Source organism: Solanum lycopersicum, chromosome 12 (assembly GCF_036512215.1).
Source record: "Solanum lycopersicum chromosome 12, SLM_r2.1".
NCBI lineage: Eukaryota > Viridiplantae > Streptophyta > Magnoliopsida > Solanales > Solanaceae > Solanum > Solanum lycopersicum.
The window spans coordinates 67571532-67591665 of record NC_090811.1 but is presented as its reverse complement, the minus strand read 5'-3'; the positions used below and the strand labels follow the sequence as shown (position 1 = coordinate 67591665).

Sequence of the window (20134 nt, the reverse complement as noted above, 5' to 3'; positions counted from 1 at the left end):
TTACACTGTACAGCTGCCGCTTTTGGCGTTATAACACCAAATAATTATTACCATAAAATCATATAATTTTATATTTGGCCGAATTCATAAACTTATTGAGTTTTCCTCTCATGTATCTTAACTATGTCATTTTTCTATTAAATAATTGAACTATCCATAATTTATTTTTTCTAAACACTGTTGGTTGATTTTGATCGGCTTTTTCTATCATAAATGTTTTCAATTATGTTCGAATTGTAATAATTTTGATTGAAGGAATGAACACAAATAGTGTTAGTCTCATTTGTTTTCTAATGTGTTCAAATGACTTCAAGTAAAAGACAATTATCTTCGAACATTTTCACTATCAATTGGACTGGTGAAATCTGGCACAACATATGTATCAATTATCATCTATCAATATCTCTCACAAATTTGATTCCACATTAAGTCAATAGTGTTTGTTTAAATGGAACAAATTATGGATGGTTCAATAATTTAATAGAAAAATAACATAGTTGAGTTATCCGAGGGAAAAACCCGAACAATTTTAGGAATCTATTTATGCATTTGGTCTTGATATAAACATCATGTGCAAATAAATTTTTATCAATAACCATTTGGCGTAGCAAAATTACTTGCTTTTTGTATTTTTATTTTACGTGGTATAATATGATTTGACATAAAATTTAACAGAAAAAATAACTTAATAATTTTTCAACACTAATTATCAACGTTTAATTATTAATATCATCTCTAAGCTTAGTTGATAAGTATGAGATAATGATACTTTAGTTCATAAAGAATTATAATGATACGATCACTTTACTCCACTAATGACATTTTTAATTCTCTTCTTTGCTCAATGATTATTGCTGCTTTACTCATAAGCTTGAGTGTTTTTCCCACTTAGTATCTATAGCAATAATTCAAACGAAAGATTTGTTTATTTTACCATTAAAACAACGTTGTTAATGAGATGAATGCGATCTTTTTATTTTTTATTAATCGAGTCGAACGAGTTACTAATATACTTTAATATATATTTCGTGAGATTGAAAGCACCTCAAAAAGGCTAAGGATGTCATGGCATTTCTATCTTACTTTTTCATACACCATGTGAAACGAATCCAGATTAATCGAATCACCAAACATCAACATATGAAATGAATATTATTAGTATAAAAAGTACAAAAATTTCCTACATTTAGAGGCTAATTACATTTTACTTCGAAACTTTTCCTAATTACAGAAATTCTAAATTTTTCATTATTCTTAGATACATTCTGTGTTTGTCCGATACATTGCAAATGATACTTTACTTAACGAGAGGATATCCGAATATGAATTTTTATAATTTTTTAAAAACAAGAAATTTCAAAGATAACAATATATCATACTATCTCCGTCCATCTTTTAATTGTCTTAATTTCCTTTTTCAAAGTCAAACGATAATAACTTTAACTAATATTTTACGATATATTTTTACATCACAATGATATGCAAAAAAGAAAATTTGAAATTTATAATAATTTTGGTAAATTTTTTTCTTCTCATTAAATTTTATGATTCCCTATTGATCACTTCACCCTTCTTTTTAACTTACTTTTTCTCTTTTCACTATTCATCCACTAAATTTGTTTCATATAAATACACACATATACCATCTTTGCATTTCTCAAGCCAAGCTAAGTTTTATTTTTCTTATTTTCTTTGTTCTAAAAGTTTAATATTCGTTTCGCTCGCAAAAAATTTAATAAATTTTTCTATCGAAAAAATAAAATATTAGACATTTCATCTTCGAAAATAAAATAAAAATGCGAACAGTAAGTACCTTTACTACTGCTTCTCCATCAGTCTCTCCATCGGCGATTGTTCAAAAATCGCCATGGCATTCGCCGGCGCCGTATCTATTCGCCGGCGTAGCGTCCATGCTAGTGTTAATAACTTTTGCTTTAGTAATCCTAGCTTGTTCTTACTGGAGACGATCCGGCTATCCGAGAGAAAACGGCGATGTAGAATCCGGCGACGGCGAGAAATCGACCGGTGATGTTTTCAAGGCGTCGCCGGTTTTTGAGGAGAAAATAGTTGTGATAATGGCTGGAGATTTGAATCCAACTTTTTTGGCTACGCCTATTTCGAGTAGAGGTAATTCGTTTGGTGCTGGTGATAAAATTGAGAAGAAATTGGAAAAGGAAACTGAAGAATTTGATGATGAGAAGGCGAAAGATGAAGCTATGGATCAAGCTCATGAAGAATCTCAAATCGGCCATTGATGAAGCTACTGAGCTTTGAAAAAAAAAAAACAGAGCAATTTTCTCTATTTTTTTTTTTGAGTTCTTCCATTTTTGGTTTAATTTTTCAATTTTGAGATTCGGGAAATTGTACTCAATTTTGGTTGAGATAACAAAGAGTTAGAAAAAATTTTCGTTTTCGAGTAATATGTTTTCACGGAAATTGTTACTTCGATTTGATACGTGTTTTATTAGCTAACGATAATCATAAGAGTCATTTTGCTAAAAAATAAATAGATCGTTTTTAAATTTTTCAATGAAAAAAGTAAAATTGATGATATATTTTTAATATAATGAATGAAAAGAGTAGAATCAATTATATATCGATTTAGAAAATGAATTATTTGAAGAATCTCGAATGTATGTGCATATGTGACGTTTGCGATTTTATATCTATTGTGATTTACTAATTATATTTGATAATTTATAGTAATTAAATATGATTTAAAAATCATGCTTATTCATGCAATTTATAGGTCGTATCTATCGAATATGATATATAGTTAATCTATAAATTGAGTTACTATTAATATGTAATTTATAAATTATATTTATCTAATATAACTTTCAAATGATGCAAATCAAATGTGATATTAGTCATATTTGTGAAACATGATTTATAATCGTGCTTACCAAATCATTCAAGTACCAATTAAGTTACTCAATTGTATTGTAATTAAATTAGTTATCAAATAATATCCAAATTGTTTACTCAATAATAATATAATTCATTTTAATCTTCTATGATAGAGAAGAATAAAATGGCTAACATAAGTGATTATGAGTGTGTGTATATATATATATATATATACTTCAATGTAAATTTTAATTGCGTTTGGTTTGATAGAGAATAAAATAATTTAATTATATTTTTATTTTATAATTTTTTTAAATGTTATGAACTATCAAATTTAAAAAATAAAATAAAATATAATTTTTTTTTTTACGAAATATTATCGTTAGCTAGGTAAATATATATGCCCCTCTTCGCGAACGAATTTCACATAACAAAAATACAATTCTCCTCTATCTTAGGCCTTTTCTCATTTTTTTTCTTTTTTGCACAATTGTGGAGAAACAATTTTGAATTTTAAAAAATAATCAAAATTATAATATTTCTATATCCTAGAAGGAAAATAATATTACTTTTTCAATATGTGAGTTTAAAAATAATTTTTATATATATTTTTAAATATTTTAAATTATCGTAACCATAGTAATTTTACTTACCTATTACTAGAATATTTTTCTTCAGTTTCTTCTTCCGATTTTTTTCTCAAAGTAAAAAGGCACAAATCTTCCCCAATTTTCCTCCGGCGAAATTGAAACTCCGACCACCGCCGATCCTCCGTTGACTCTGTTTCGACGGTGAAGATGAACCAAAGTCAAGGTCAACAAACAAGTGAAGGAAGACACGAGGATGATGCTGTTCTAGCCGATTTCCTTGCTTCCTTGATGGACTATACTCCCACTGTGAGCTACTTTTTGCCCTTTTTCTTACTGAAGAGATCAATTTTATGTTTTATTTATGTAGGTTAACGCTTTTGATCAGATTCCTGATGAATTGGTGGAGCATTACTTGGGTAAAAGTGGATTTCAATGTCCTGATGTTCGATTGTATGTATTTTCTTCCCATTCTTATGTTGATGTTTCTGCAATTTAGCCTGCTTAGATTAGTTATAGAAAAATTGTTTGGATTGCTCATAAGGAAGATATGATTTTCGTGTGTTTATCTAGAACTATTTTCACTAGGTTTATCCTCTGTCTTGAGCTAACCGTAGTCTTTAAACTCGAATACGATGAACGCGCTCCTCAACCTACGTTTATTTTGCTTGGCGTAGCGAAAGCTCTACACTTTTGCCAAGTGAGCTAAGCCCTGGGGGTTCAAAGGGAGATATTATGTTACTGCAGCAAACAAATAAATTGGGCAAAGGTGCCCATATAATGATGTAAAATCCAGCTTGGGAGGATGTCCTCCCAAGATATTTCCTTCAACGAAGTAATAGAAAACTTAGCTGAATTATGTGCTAGTTTTGTTTAGACTTCTCGGAATATGAACAAAGTCTACATGATCAAGCAAGCTCTTAGCTTCCAAATGTCTTCACAAGTCACCTCTATCTCCCATGAGGTAGTTAACTTTTTCCTGAATCATAATCAATAACACTCTTTGCTTCCAATAGGATTCTCACATCCTTCCAATTGTTCCTGATTGTACGTTCAAGAGCCACTCTTAAAGCAAGTGCTTCAACAGTCATAGCTTTTCCCGCAAACTGGATTGGGGAAACATGGGCATGAATCAGTTTTCCAAGGCTTTCCAGAGCTGCAACACCAATATTTGCCAGTCCAGTATCCACCTGTAAACCTGCATCAGTAAACAATAATATAACATCTTGGTGGGTTGTTGGTGGAGCCGCAAGGCAATACCCATTTTTATGAAAATTAGATGAGCAATTAGCTGAATATCTTTATACTCGTAGCAATCAAACAGTGACTAAGCGGCAGTATTCTCTAGTTCCGTTTTTGTTTTGATCGTTTTCTATTTATCTGGTTTAGCAGTAAATTCAAGTAAAATTTATATATCTGTGAATTGGATTGGTATTTACCTTTTTACAAGTTGTAAATTTTAATATTGTAGCATTTGATGTTTTGTTTGACAGTGATGGCTGGTTTATCTTATGTTATCAGTTTTTAATACTGTGTTGTTGTATTGAGTTTTTCCTTTGGATATGCAGAATAAGGTTGGTGGCAGTTGCTACTCAGAAGTTTATTGCAGATGTGGCTACTGATGCTCTCCAGTATGTTTCTTAATTATTTTATTTTTCTTGAATTCTGTTTCCTCCTCCATCTTATGTTAAGTATGCTGCTAATTCTTCGGCATATTGCTCATCGATTGTCCCCTACTCTTGAGGCTTCAATGCAATTGTTGCCTGTCTAGGTGTTTGTCATTGTATGATCCTTCCAACTTTTAAGTGTTCAAGTTGTTCTCCTCCCCCAAACCTTAAAAAAACTCTTTTTGGTTCGTCTCTAATGAATTAGAAACATTAAGTTGGTAATTTTAGAATCCAAGCCTGTTATATTTTTAAAGACTGCCGACCCTAACTTGACTACACTACCAAAAATACAACACCTGAAATTCTCTATTGTTAGCGCAATAATACTACTACCTCAGGAGATTATTGTGTCTGTGACACTCCAAAACCTTAGAAAAGAGACAAAGAAACAGAAAAATACAATATAAAGAAACTAAGATATGACTTGAGTAGACATGTAGAAAGACCTTGTTTCAGAATATATGATTACAAATAACAAAGCATCCAACTTTCTCTGAACTTCCTTTCTTAATGTTTCCAATGGATTGTTATTTTCCTAATGCTTCTACTGGATTGTGGTAGATCTTCTCAACTGTGACAAATCAGTTGTGTTTTGTTTCGTTATCGACTCAAGATTTTGTGAATGCCTCACTTTACTCACTATTTTGCCTTCACTAGTCGTAATGAAAGTAAAACTCATGAAATGCTGTGAGTCTTTTGAGGATAGATTATGGCTTTATCATCGGAAGAAAGAATAAGAGTTTATGAATGGTCTCTTATGTATCCTTCATGTTTAGAAAGAAATGGATATTTATGAAACGGGCCATTCCAATAGAGAAACAACATAATGCCAGTGGTTGAAAGCAGGCAGGTCGATGAAAGTTAGGATATATCAGGAGCAAGGGGTATCTCCATTGGTATTCTGTGTAGAGACTAGAAATATGGTTGAGACAACAAGATGGCAGTGGTTGAAGGAAGGAAAGTTGATGACTTGTGGGTAGACCAGGATAAAGACACCCTCATTTTTTGTGTTGAGACAAAATATAGTTGAATTTTGAAATTCTTGTTAATGTCTTGGAAACCGAGCTTATATTAGATTAACTTTCTTATTTTTCATGGTAATGCAGACATTGCAAGGCAAGGCAGTCAACTATTGTCAAGGACAAGAGAGATAAGCAGCAAAAGGTGCTTCACTTTTTTCTCTTTTCATTTTCTTATGTTTATTGGTTCTAACTCTGTTTTAGCAGGACAAACGCCTTACCTTGACAATGGATGATCTTTCAAAATCTCTACGAGAGGTAATCATTCTTTGCTGGCCTATCAAAAAATAATAAAAAGTTATTCATCATTATAATTTCATCTTATTTATTCTATAAATAGTCTGCTGTATAATGCTTTTGACCAATCGAGTGGTCCATCCTTGTAGAACCTCTCTTGTTTCTTCTTCTCCAAAAGGCTGTTCTTGCGTTGCCAATATTTTTATCACTTCAGCGATACTTTTTGCATATGAGTGTTCTCCGTAACCTTTGATTTGCATTGCAGTATGGTGTTAACGTCAAACATCAAGACTACTTTGCTGATAGCCCGTCTGCCGGGTTAGATCCTGCTTCAAGAGAGGAATGATGTAATGCCTGCTAACAAATCTCTGTGATCACATAAATCTGATGGTTTTAGGTCATTGCGTTGTTGTCATCCTCTTGATTTCTCAAAAGCTATATATCTGTTGGAGGATACAACTCTTGACTACTATGTATCTCTATACTTACCAATGTTAACTGTAGTTGCCACCATTGATAGATTTCTCGTTTCGATATTCCTTTCATGGTAGCAATGAGGGTGATGTTGATAACTGGTTTGAATGTTTAAATTTGCTTTGAACTTGTTGATGAATGTGCTCTACATGTTTGGTTGTGTCTATTTCTGATGGAATACACTATTGTGGTAGCTGAAACATGACGGCTACACGAGTAGCTCTGGCTGAATATTTTATGTATCGTGAACGACACTTCAATAAATGATCCTTCCAAACAAGGTAATGAGCTTATCGCGAAATGTCTCTTCTATTTGCATCGAAATGAAGACCATTCACCAAAATGAGCATCAATATCCATCATCATAGTGAACAAAATGCAATATTCACAATATTCACAAAATAGCAAGTTAATATTTACTCCTTTTTTGGAAATTTCTAAAGGATCTATAGCAGTTGCAGTCTACAAAAACATAAACGATAAAATCCATTACAGAAGTTAAAAAATTGTCTAAAGACTATCTATGAAGCCTTCACTATATAACGCGCAAGCATCAAACTTACAATCGTTTGCACCACAACTAAACGAAGAGATTTAACCTTTCCCTTCTCATACCGTGGGCGCTAGTCCACCATGAACACAAACACTTGATAAGTAATTGCTAGGTTTTCAGGTGAATGAACGATACGCTCCAGTCTTTCCAGTAGATCCTTTATTACCTAGCAAAAAAAAACCCAGTAAGAACGATCTAGTTACTGGAGCAACGGGAAGCATGGATTGCACCATCGTATTTGAGGGGAACCATTAAAGGATGGAACGGGGGAGGTCCCGATCCTTTTACAGGTGCAAGCGAGATCTAGTGTTGTTTCCTGCAATATCTTCAAGGAAAAAAATCCATGTCTAATAGAACATGATGTGGGGTGGTGATGGTGGTGGAGGATTTCAATTGAAGTACTTACCTAATTGTCATAGAAGCGGGAACGTCTTCTCCGAGAACTGTGCCACAAAGGAAGCATGAAAAAAGATAAGAAGTTGTGAATCAGATTGAACATTAACAACATTAGACACTATCAACAAGAATATATCTAGCGTAATCCCACGAGCGGGGTCAGAGGAGGGTGGTGTGTACGCAGCTCTACCCCTACCTTGTGAAGGTAAAGAGGTTGTTTCTGATGAACTCCCGGCTCAAGTAAAGCATAGTAAAATCAAGAATGAAAAGGACGATATAATAATGGAGCAATCATGTTGAACATAAACGGCAGCAACAATAAATAATATGGGCAACCGAAGCAAAGGAAACAAAATGTAATAATTGAATCAAAGAACAAGATAGTATGCGAGTGCGACTAATAACAAACACTACTGAAAGTGGAGACTACACAACACTCAACTACAAATAAACTTTTACCCTAGTCCTCGACCTCCATATCTTCCTGACTAGGATCATGTCCTCGGTAAGCTCTGCAAGTGTCCCATGTCCTGTCTAACACCTCTTCCCCAAATTGGTGAACTACTGTTAGATTAGTAACTGGTTCAGTATTGAAAGGTTATCACTGTATCATCCTACTGTTATATCGTCAGGTATAACCATAACAAATGACGGACAGTCAAATGTTTCCGTTGAACACGATTTATGAGGCCAAAGAAGGTTAGCACTTGACTGAAAAACTCAGAGAAGTTTATAAGAATCATAGAAAGAATATCTAATGCATCAAAAGTGTGAATAATCTGCTCAGAAAAGATATAACGTGGGGTGCAGTTAGTTTGATCCTCTCTTCACAAGAAGCAACCCAGGGGGGCGGGGGAATCACAACTACAGAAGGGAATACTGAGTCATTAATCTTAGAGCATGCCGCAATAAAAGCTTGATTTGAGGTGGCGGTCCAACAAGAGAATAGAGATCTACAATAATGGATTGTCACATTTTGCAGTGGCTAAAACATCCTCAAATCAAGATGAGCGTAAAAAAATGTAGTGCATATGCAAATAAAGGCCATCTATCTAGAAGTTACGGACCTGCGACTATCAGCTCTTCTCCTTGAGACGCCAGCAATCCTTACAAAACCATCATCAAGCTCCTCAACCCCATAGTCTACATATTCTACAGATGTCACAGAACTCTCATCAGAGTTTGAAGCATCATAACCCAAATGGCGGTTTCCTCTTCTTGCATTACTAACCCTAGATCTTCTTCTGTTTCTAGACGTCCTAAAGTTATTAAATACTTGATACAAGATACATGATCTCCACCAGTTTCCTTCCGCTGAAGGGAAATTCTCAAATTCATCATCAGAATTATCATTTCCATATTCAATCACATAATCACCTAAAACAACCCCTCGGGGAACTTCTGCATGTATAGTACTCAAGACGTCTATTATTTCAGAGGACTGCTGAAAGTTTTCCCAATCAATCTGTCGAGCAGGATCTATTTTTGAGGGGCGTGCATGAGGGTGGTCAAGTTTAGCATGTTTCTGAAGTTCCACATAGGTACCTTTAAATTTACATTTATCTTCTTCACAACAGCGCTCCTTGACATCGAGATGTATGCGAGCCTTCTCAACAACAACCCATCCAGTAACTTTTCCCCTACACAAGGGGCAGGCAGACCAGCTGTTGGCCTCTGATTTTATCACATCTTCTCTCTCATTGGATATCGAAAGTGATGGTGAACCAGCTATCACCCGATGTGCTTGTTTGAAGCGTTCTAGACAGTTGGAATGCAAATGATCTGTGTCACACAAAAAAGGCCTGCAACCCTTGTCATAAGATGAGCACTGGAGGAGCACACCATTGTGAGGGAAGTCCAAGCAAATGGGACAAAACACATCATCCCAATTGGTATATAGCTCCACCTCCTCTGTAGAAAACTTTGTCATAACTCCTTTTAGTCTGAAGTTTCAATGATGGGAGAGATTAAAGATCAACTTCCTGTCAGCATGCAGCATCTCCCTTCCTCCGATCAGGATCAAATAATATCGAGATGACTAACTGTGAAATTATGCAAACAAAAGCAACAGTATAATATGAGTACACAAACATTTCACTAAAACAAGCTTGAACTCACAGGGCAGAAGAGAAAAAATGTCTCAGAACCATTAGGCAGAAAACAAAAAGAAAGATAAAAACTAAAAGAAGAGTAAGCTAATCAGTGAAGGCTATTAAACTCTGGAAGCAGACAATTGATTCATCATGAATTGCAACTTATTAAAAAAAGAGAATTAAAATGTAATTGAGTAAAGGTGAAGAGATCCTTATATGACTTCTCTATACCAAAAAATGTCATCTCCTCAATTCATTGTGCCATTTTCACCTCATAATACTCACCATCAATTTAATCATTTTCAATCACAAGCTAAAAGTATGGAAAAACTTCCTCAAGAAATGCAAATATTGATTATTTATAAGAAGATTCGATACTAAAAATAATTGTACATCAAAATACCAAATGATCAACTATTGAACTCAAATGCGGACAAATCAGATACTTATAAAAGGACTTCCCACTCTATACACTCAACACAAGTACCGGATAACTCTATTTACCAATACTTGGACATATAGAAAGACATCACATGGCGTTTTTGCCTCTGCTAGGAACTAAGCCTAACTTCCTCTCTATCTTTCAATTTCTACAACAACATACCTACTGTAATCCCACAAGTGATGCATGGGGAGTGTAGCATATAGCCATATACCCCGACCTTAACCCCCCTACCTTGGGAGATAGACATTTTCAATAGACCCTCGGCTCAACGAAAAGCACATCAAAACAGATCAGGAAGGAAATAACAAAGTGAAGGGATCATAACGAAATACGATAGAAAGCATGACAAAGCATTCCGAAAAAAGGAACAGTAACTACACCATAAAGGTGCAATAATCCAAGTTACAAGAGATCATCTTTCAATAACTTCCTCTCTTTCTCTTCTGCACCTCTACTTAACTATCAGATTAATAATAAACTTCAATTATACCCATTTCTCACAGCATCATTTCACCAATTCACAAAGCAAACAAAAGAGGCCACCAAATAGAAAAATCAAAACCAGATAAAGGGTATGCCCCAAATACAAAAATCTCAACATGAAGTGCTGTTAACAGATAAATCAATCTTTAACATAAAAAAAACCCAAAAAGATCAATTTTGACCAAAAAGATTCAATTTTTATGGGAAAAAAAGGTCAACCAATACAGAAAATGAAAACAGCAATGGATCATTCAAGCTAATCTAAGATACCCATGGAGAAAAAGAACAAATTTTTTAAAGGGAATGGATCAAACCTGAAAAATTTGTAAGAAATCAAGAACACCCAGAAGAAGATTGAAGAGGAAAGAGCATAAAAATATAGAATAATGTATTTATATGTTGATGATGTTGAAAAAAAAGAAAAAGAAAAGTGAAATGGAAAAGTCAAGTAAAATAAAGTTCATCATAGCTAGGTTAAGTGTTTCTTTTATTTTGGGATGTCCATATAAAATTTATCTCGAAAATAATTTTTTTATTCGTAACGAAATAGTTGGAAGTAATAAGTAGTTATTCGTTCTTATCATATTTGAGTATTTTTGAACATAGACTTCCTTTGTTATGGAGCATTTTACGCTTTCATATCCAATAATCGAATTCAACGTGGATATCAAATGTTAAATAATTTTTTTAAAAAAATTGAAAAACACGTTTATCGTTATTTATGGTTTAAGTGATTGGATGGATGTTTATTTAGATTAATTTATTTTTTTAATATATATTTCTTTTCCCACCTCCATTTTGATCTAATCTTGTTTTTAGAATATACTAAGCCATTTTTTTGATTTGACAATAACTTGTAATGTTTTGGTACTAATAAAAAAATTGTCTATTGTCAAGAAAAGCTAGAAAAATTTGGGCTACCATGTTAAGTAGTCACACTTATTTGAGTAAAGTCAAAACTTGCTTAGGCTTATTCCACATAATTAAAAAAAATGTCACTTACATATTGGGAAATTCATATAGAAGAAAATTTTCCTTTTGTTTTGCCACTAATTAAGTGCGTAGTCTTCGAGTCTCCCAAACTTTATTCTTTAATATGAGATTTTTCAGTGTGAATCTGAATTTAGTTAGAGTTTTAATGCGAACGTCGTCATCTATAAGAAAACAAGAAAAAAGTTGTACTAGAGTCCTACTATTAGACTAATAGCAACTTTGAGCATAATAATAAATTCAACATCATTTTATAGTTTGATATAAAAGTAAAGCTATTTTTAGAAACATGTAGTAAAGCTAGAAGGGGTAGGTGTGTGACATATGACTTGTTATAACATGATATTCCTTATTCGAGCTTCGAGACCTATAATTAAAGGTAGAGGAGTATCCTCCATACCGATAAAAATAGACTCATGTAACTTCTAGAACTAGGAGTATTCGAGTTTTTCCATAGAGCCAACGTTGTGGCAGCAAAAAGATTAGACATACCCTGTAACGCGATGTCAAACTAGGAACGCGATCCTCCTGGTGAATTGACCGTAACAGGGCTAGAAATAGATATAAAAGTCACTTCCAAACAATCTATATGACAATACAAACCAAAAAGTTATAAAGTATGAGGAATTACACAAGTTGGAATAACAGAAACACCAAAACAATCTCTTAGAAGGCTAATATTACTATTGAAAGGACTAATATGGTATGTTCTTAGGGAGGTTACGAATGACGTTGCTTTTCATGCCAATCTTACTGCGCATTATCTCCACACCAGACTTGTTCATGGCTCTCAACACCTTCAACTTAACCATTTGCTCTCTTGACTGCACAGTTGCAAGACCCATGCTTCGGTACCTGGAAGGGAAGGGAAGGGCGTTTTGCTCAAATGACGGTTTAAGATGGAGGAAGGTGATGAAATGGACACTTTTGAACAAGTTAATACATACCTTGCAGCTAATGCAGCACTTATAGCCACATCATTGGTCCGTGTAGGCCTCAGTTTCTGTCGGTAGTAACGCAAAAACTCTCTTGATCCAAGAGTCCTAACAGATCTTCCATCATTATTTCTTCTTGTTATTATGAGCTCAGATCCACCACTTCCAAGTTCCACACTGTTGCCCGTGTCATCCGATGAAATGAGCTGTTTCCCAGATTCATCAACAAAGCTACAACCGAAGAGAACCTCAGAAGCAATAACAGTACGGAGCTTCACTATACACATCCTACCTAAATTATTTTAAGAAAAATTCTTGAAAAGAATATACTACACTCATCCTACCAAAATTACATTGAAAGCAATCATGTTAGAAATTATACCTGCTGCTATAGTCATAAAACTCTTCTAATTCAGCTTCTTCATCATCATCACCATCACCATAATGCACTCTGCAATGATTCTTTGCTTCCATATGCTTCCGAACTGCTTCTAAACTGCTGAAAGGTAGACATCTGTAGTTGCAATACAAGCACATGAAATCCCTTTTAACCTGTACGAGAAAAAAGAAAAAGATTGTGAACACAGGAAATGGTTAATGCTGGAAAAAGGTCTAGAGGAAGCACATATTCTACCTTGAGACCAAGGTAAGTAAGGAACCCTTTGGGATCCTTAAGATACTCGACATCAGGGATGAAGAATCCATGATTCTTGTGCATGTGAACCATGCAGCTCTCAATGGTATTGTGTTCTTTATCACACATGAAGCAACACGAAGGGTCTAAGTTCCCAACGTATTCATCATCGCTATCTTCATCCATATTGCCATTAGATGTATGCTCATCCATCTTCAAGTCTGTCAAAGAATCGGTGGCTTCACTAATCATCTCTTCATCTGGATCAACCTCCTCCCATTCACTTTCATCACTTTCATCATTCTCCTCAATAACATCCTCTTTGGCCTTGCGTGAGGTTTCATTTCGAGGGTGGCGTAGAAGCGGCTTGATTGTAACACTATTCTCATTAGGATGACCTGGTTGTTGAGAAGCCCGTGCTAAGTGACTTTTAGATTTCAGATGCTGAGCATGAGCCTTGGAGCTTCTATACTCTTTGTCACACAGACCACAGGCATATAGCAATGGAGTTTCACTCAACTTTTCCTTCTCTTCTGCAAGTGCAGCCTGTCTGGCTAGAAAAATAGTCTCTCTCACTCCAGGAACTCCTGCAACCTGAAAAAACATGCATGAGAGCAAAAACATCACAATTCTGCATACTAACCCATGAAGCCATTCCATAAAGAACCATATGGAAGAGAGTAGACATATAGAGTCATCAATCCTAAGCTTTGATGAATGATGCATGAACTGAAGTCCCTAGTTAGGTAGTATTCAGTTGAAAAATATCGATTGGACACAGGTCCATAACCAGACTCATACTCTTCCAGGCCTATGAAACTAATAGGTAAAGAGGCCAGTGATATGTAGGATTTTGGTATTTGGTAACGACACCAGAGACATAAAAAGAAAAAAAATCCTATGAAGCATCATATTAGTAGTATATTTTCTAGTATAATCCATTTCTTCTGTTAATAGGTGAAATCCAATTTCTGCTTGTTTTTTTGATAAGTTTGATCCACATGCTTTTTTGCAACAGAATAAAGCATATATATTGCATGTACCCCCCCCCCCCCCTTTGGTAAGAACATTGATTATTCAATGAACAAGAAAATGACTGAATCAAGATTCAGGAGCAAAAAAAAAAAGCTACTTTATTTGTTACAACTATCTACGCCTTGATGGATAAAGTCCTATTTGATGAAAGATGGCAAGTATTAATTAGTTGGAGTTAAGGTGCATCCAAGTTCACAATTTCTAGTTTATGGGTTTCAATCCACAACTCTTCTTTTTTCTGATAACCGTGGTATATGGACCAGCTCACACGCACCTCCACAAAACATCTACCACCTCCCACCTATAACAAGTACTAGGTAATTCTATCCATCATCACCTAGTGTTATATCGACCTCATGGTGCTCAACAGAATCATTTTTCTTTACTGGGTTCTAAAAAGATTGAATCTTTCTAACACAAATACAAGGTTTGAGCCAAAACCAGGTAATTCCATCCATCATCACCTAGTGTTTTATCTACTGCAATTTGCACTCGAGACCTCATGGTGCTCAACAGAATCATTTTTCTTTACTGGGTTCTAAAAAGATTGAATTTTTTAAACACAAAATACAAGGTTTGAGACAAAATAACTAGTTTATGACTTATGCCAAACCTGTAACAAACAATCTGGCTCTATCCCTGCACATAGAGGCTATGTTTAATCTCCCTAATTACAGAGGTTCCATAGCATTCAATCCAATACACAACAAACACAAACTAATACATTCAATTCATACAAACAAACAATTTCACTTTTTCAAAACAAAAAAGTATCAAAAAGGGGTTTGTTTTTGAGCAAATACCTTGCGTTTAAGATTGTATCGGTGCCATTCAGATTTGTAATGAAGCTTTTGCTCAGTATCATCAACAAATTCCTTGTCACAAGCGTTACAAGTTAAGCCTGGCATTTCAAAATCTCCAAAAATGGCGAATTTCTTCTTCTTCTTCTTCTTCTTTATATATATACACTCTGCGTTGTAAGGGTTTGTATCACAAAAAATGCTTTGAAGGAGGCGAGGCCGCTAGGCGGTCAATATTTAGGCCTAATATCACAAAGTGCCCATATCTTATCTTTATTCCAAATTTCACCTAAATTTTAGAAGAATTGAAATTTAGACCAAAAAAATATTAGGATAAGCTTCGATGTCAATCGGTACTCAGTAATTGGTTTGGAGATAAATTATATAGATATTTAATCATGTTTAAGTAATAAGTACCATGTTTAGTGATTGATTAGGAGGTAAATTACTCATGTATAAAATTAATACGATGTCTGATTTGTAATTTTAAAATTTGCATAACTATTATATTACATGAAAAGCTAAACCTACGTAATTAATCTGTGTATTACTCTAAAGATCACATTTTTAATGTTTAAATGTCTACTTAGTCCATTGACAAAATGGGCTTAGAAAAAACTCAGCATGAAAGGAGAGAAGAGTAATTAACCAAATTTGCTTAATTTTTTTTTTAAAAATCTTTACGAGTTTCGACTTTATCATGATTTCTACTTAACTCTCTTTAAAAATGTGAGCGTTTGAGATATGTAAGGATAAAGGTGTAGTGGAGAGATTTTACTATTGTTTACTTGATGCGAGACTAAAAATATCGTGAATTCATCGAAAAATGACATCCTAATCGCGATTATAAAGATGCAACTGATAAAAGATAAATTAAACACGAGGGGGAAGTTTAGGGAAGAAATGAGGGGTTAATATGCAAAACGAAAATAAGAGTGTAAACCGATTCTTATAATGTCTGACGAGAGTTTGTGGGTCGCTTAAATACTATATCGACATATCTTTAAATCGACATTACATTCACGAAAAAGCTCTAAAAGATCCTATATTGAGTTTTACTATAAGAGGAGACTATCAAAACGAGAGTTTGTGGATCACTTTAATACTATATCTACCTATCTCTAGTACTAGTAGGATCTACATGTGGACGGAGCTACAATTATACTTACAGATTCGACAGAACTTAATAATTTTTGACTCGTACTAGTGCATCTGTGTTACTATTATCTCATGTATATACGAATCGAGAACCTATAAACTCGAAACTACAAGAGAGCATCCCAAAGAGTAGCAGCATTTTCGCCACACTTGGCGTGTACATACTTGATCCTCTGGACGGATTTGCAAATTCCACTGCAATTCCATTCGAACGATGCTGCACAAACTTTACCACCTTGTGCTTTCCATTCGCATTCTGCAACAACATATGAAGTCGTAGAACATCATTAGTTCGAAAGAGTTTAAGTTCTATACACTGACGGTACAAACAATATGCAATCTACAAGTTGTTTACCAGGAGGAGTTCCACAACACATTCTACGTTCATCGATGTGTTCAACTTCAAGACCGATTAACCATGATCCAAGTGAAACATCTTCATTTGCATATTTATGCAGAATAGGCCTGAAATCACCATATTCTCTCCGTTTCAATTTGTGTGTCTTACATTCCTGTTTAGTACGTTTGATGAAGAACGTCTCTTCCGTTTCTTCACAACTTTTTACTTCTAACTTAACACACGAGATCATTAACACCTCAAGATTCAGAAGTTCATCTTCATTTTCTTAAACTCCGGGTCAAGTCAGAACCAGACAGAGGAAGTACAAGACTAGTTCTTGATTATTTACAGCAACGCGCATTGCAAAGTCTTGTTAGAGACTCAAAAGAAGTCTTTCTCGTCGATTTACAAAATCTATCAGGAACTTCTAAACAGAACAAATGTATATCTTACCTGTTACGAACTAAGAATGTCTTGAAATTAGAAGTTTCAGAGGAAATTACTGGACCGGATTTCATGCATCCTATATACACCATTGATTTCAATCGATGTCTGGCTAGCGTTGCAGCCAGAGTGCCTATTCAACATCGTGACATTCAAAGAGTTTAACTTCCATACACGGACAGTTAACATGAACTTACATTACATCGTCATCAAAAGGAGAGTGGATATATATATGTATGTACCTAAATTAACGTGAATATCGTCATCAACCTTTACATAGAACTCTGCATCCCAGTTTGCAACTGCAGTAGCGAAAAAATCTTTTGTTTTTGCAGATAACTCGTGGTATCCTTCTATGTGATCCTGTAAAATAGCAAATCCGAGATGACAGTATAAGTATAATTCAACCGTATATACAAAAATGCAGATCGAATTGTCATGTCTTTATGCTGAGCATCTTCAAGATCAACGACTCGATCTAAAATGCTATTAGATATAGCACTGTATAAAAAAGACAGACATAACGTTTAGGCTAGAATATGCCCAAATTGTTCGATATGTAAATGCCATAACCAATGATTCGACTAAATAGGCAAAATGATATGTCATTCTGAGCTACATATGTTGCTCGGAACACATCTTACAATATTTTTGAAGAGTCTGATCGAGTACGAGAGGACTAGAGTTGTCTTTGTACAAGAAAAAAGGCTAAACAACACAAGATATATCGAATCATTTCAAAATGAAAACCTCAGAATACAACATTGGCAAGAAATGTTCACCTGTGGCCTATCATGAAGCGAACAATGATCCCTTTTTCTTGCTCTAATCGGAGTAGTTTTTCACCTAATATACACGTATCGTTAAAGGAGGATGCAACCAGAAAAACGAAAAATGTGATGTAGATATATACGTTACGTACCTTGAGGCATCCAAGTTTCTCTAATGGAATCACGTCTCCTTCTGCTACTGAACGCGGTGTTTATTCCAATTACCACAAAAGGCTTCCTTCTTATCCCAATTCTTTCAGTATCCGCGGTGATCATGGTAGGTAAATCTTCCATTTCCTTCGTACCAAGGAACGTCTTGGTTGAAGGCGCTGATCTTAGCAATTGAACTATCTAATGACCTGACACACATCACGAGAACAAGATTATGAAAATACAACAACTACGACTCAGTAACAAACGAGTTGGGGTCTGCTGTATGAATTCCACACCTCTTCATTATCGTTCAAATGTAAAAACACATAACGAATGAAGCTCTAAACTTATTATTTACGATACGAGTAAACTCACCTAATAGCTTCATGGGCTTTGCTAAACTCTCCCAACATATCCTCCTCCTGGTAAAAATAGGAAAAAATCTTCTTTACTTTCTTAAACTTTATTCTCGTCAAACTAAGTCACATAAATTGAAACAGACCAAATGACATTACATAGACGATTACCTAACTCTCATGTTAAGTTCTTGTTTCGACGAATCCAAAATCTTTACAAGATAGAGCAGTCATTCATCCACAAACAGTGGGGTGAAATGAAATCTGATACATAAATCAGTTAAGACATAATACATAAATATGACCCTTAACTTGGCGTCAGTTGACAACTATGACTCTTAACTTTGAATGTGCACAAGTAAACACTTAAACTTGTATAAAGTTGAAAATAAATATATTATATATTCACCTTTTTTCTATCTTTTAAAAATATATTCAACATTATTCAAATATATTTTATTTCTATTGCCATTTAAAAAAATTTTTGTCTACTTATTCGATTGGAATAAGACACAAATACTCCCTAGACTATTAAAATTTGTCTACTTATTCAATTGGAGTAAGACACAAGTTCCCTTAAACTATAACCGAAATCGCAGAGACACACTTTAACTAACTAAGGTTCTATTACCTCCTTGAACTTTTTTTTTTTTTTTGTAATTTTGTACACCTGTTGTCTTACGTGTCTATGTACTTTTATTTTATGCAGTTTCTGTATAACTAATACGTGCATAAAATAATACATTCACTCATAACTAATTCATATGTTACTAACACTTGCATAGGAAACAATTGCTCTACCTTTACGAGATAGTGATAAAATTTGTACGCACTCTGCATCTCCAGACCCCAATTATGATATTCCAATGGGTATGCTATTATACTAATACTTGCGTAGCTCTAATCGACTATCAAATGACCCCCAATTCCCCAAGTGATTGTTTCATGGATTATTAGGGCCGTTTGGCCATAAATTTTGCAAGTAAAACTTGGGAAAAAACTTGGCAAATTTTGTTTGTCCATACACTTTTTTATTATTTGGCAAATTTTTTTGGTAAATTTTCCAAATTCCCAAATACTAGAAAAAAACTAGTATTTGGGCCAAATTTCATTATTTGGAAAGTTTTAGAAATTCAATTTTTACCCTTAACTTTTTATTTTACAAAAATAATATATTTATTGACACCAACCAATTCAATTAGCTCCCAATCTGCCAACATTATTTAGTCTTAATGAACTAGCTACTAAATAAAACATGAATTGCATTTATTTTATTTTGACAGATAAATATTACGTTGTTGATGCTGGTCTACGGAACACAAGAGGATTTTTAGCTCCATTCAAAGGAATGTGCTATCATTTGCAGGACTACCGAGGAAGTGAAAGAGAGCCTAAGAATGGAAAAGAGCTATTTAATTATAGACATGCTTCTCTGCGCAATGTAATAGAATGAACTTTTGATGCGTGGAAAAGTAGATTCAGAATACTAAGACAAGGCATGAACAACTATGAATGTGACATGCAAGTGAAAATAGTAATTGCTTGCGCTGTATTGCATAATTTTTTACGTGAACACCAAAGTAGTGATGGAATATTCAATGAATATGAAAATGATGATATGGTTGTTGATGAAAGTGACGAACTATTGGCTTAGGGTAACAACATCGCTTCATCTTCTTGATCATCTGATTCGGAAATGCAAGCTCATCGAGAAG

At 34.3% G+C, this 20134-nt stretch overlaps 5 protein-coding genes across 6 annotated transcripts; 2 read left to right on the top strand and 3 right to left on the bottom strand.

Moving 5' to 3' along the window:
* The first annotated feature begins 974 nt into the window (after window positions 1-974).
* Window positions 975-2420, top strand: LOC101254674 (protein GLUTAMINE DUMPER 2). Its single transcript, XM_004253006.5, has one exon. It carries the CDS (start codon window positions 1797-1799, stop codon window positions 2253-2255), a length of 459 nt encoding a protein of 152 aa, XP_004253054.1. The 5' UTR covers window positions 975-1796; the 3' UTR covers window positions 2256-2420.
* An 855-nt stretch (window positions 2421-3275) lies between these two features.
* LOC101254982 (transcription initiation factor TFIID subunit 10) lies at window positions 3276-6973 on the top strand. The gene is made up of 6 exons (XM_004253007.3): window positions 3276-3746; window positions 3826-3890; window positions 5006-5068; window positions 6211-6268; window positions 6331-6381; window positions 6626-6973. Exons 1-6 carry the CDS (start codon window positions 3648-3650, stop codon window positions 6704-6706), a joined length of 417 nt encoding a protein of 138 aa, XP_004253055.1. The 5' UTR covers window positions 3276-3647; the 3' UTR covers window positions 6707-6973.
* A 254-nt stretch (window positions 6974-7227) lies between these two features.
* On the bottom strand, window positions 7228-11291 carry LOC101255571 (uncharacterized). 2 transcript variants are annotated; one of them, XM_004253009.5, is made up of 4 exons: window positions 11119-11291; window positions 8851-9825; window positions 7794-7830; window positions 7228-7553 (listed from the first exon to the last, which is right to left on the bottom strand). In XM_004253009.5, the coding sequence occupies exons 2-3, from the start codon at window positions 9711-9713 to the stop codon at window positions 7794-7796; spliced, it is 900 nt and encodes a 299-aa protein (XP_004253057.1). In that variant the 5' UTR covers window positions 9714-9825; window positions 11119-11291; the 3' UTR covers window positions 7228-7553. The 2 variants fall into 2 exon arrangements, with proteins under 2 accessions (XP_004253057.1, XP_069148914.1); XM_069292813.1 differs by lacking the exon at window positions 7228-7553 and having other exon boundaries at window positions 7789-7830; window positions 11119-11280.
* Window positions 11292-12330: 1039 nt separating this feature from the next.
* Window positions 12331-15451, bottom strand: LOC101255281 (cytoplasmic 60S subunit biogenesis factor REI1 homolog 1). Its single transcript, XM_004253008.5, has 5 exons — window positions 15202-15451; window positions 13364-13957; window positions 13112-13281; window positions 12742-12960; window positions 12331-12649 (listed from the first exon to the last, which is right to left on the bottom strand). Exons 1-5 carry the CDS (start codon window positions 15304-15306, stop codon window positions 12490-12492), a joined length of 1248 nt encoding a protein of 415 aa, XP_004253056.1. The 5' UTR covers window positions 15307-15451; the 3' UTR covers window positions 12331-12489.
* A 1012-nt stretch (window positions 15452-16463) lies between these two features.
* On the bottom strand, window positions 16464-19639 carry LOC101243973 (beta-1,3-galactosyltransferase 7-like). The gene is made up of 10 exons (XM_026028811.1): window positions 19610-19639; window positions 18439-18485; window positions 18241-18269; window positions 18063-18197; window positions 17923-17986; window positions 17566-17641; window positions 17383-17503; window positions 17161-17273; window positions 16712-16928; window positions 16464-16612 (listed from the first exon to the last, which is right to left on the bottom strand). The coding sequence occupies exons 1-10, from the start codon at window positions 19637-19639 to the stop codon at window positions 16464-16466; spliced, it is 981 nt and encodes a 326-aa protein (XP_025884596.1).
* Between the last annotated feature and the right edge of the window lie 495 nt (window positions 19640-20134).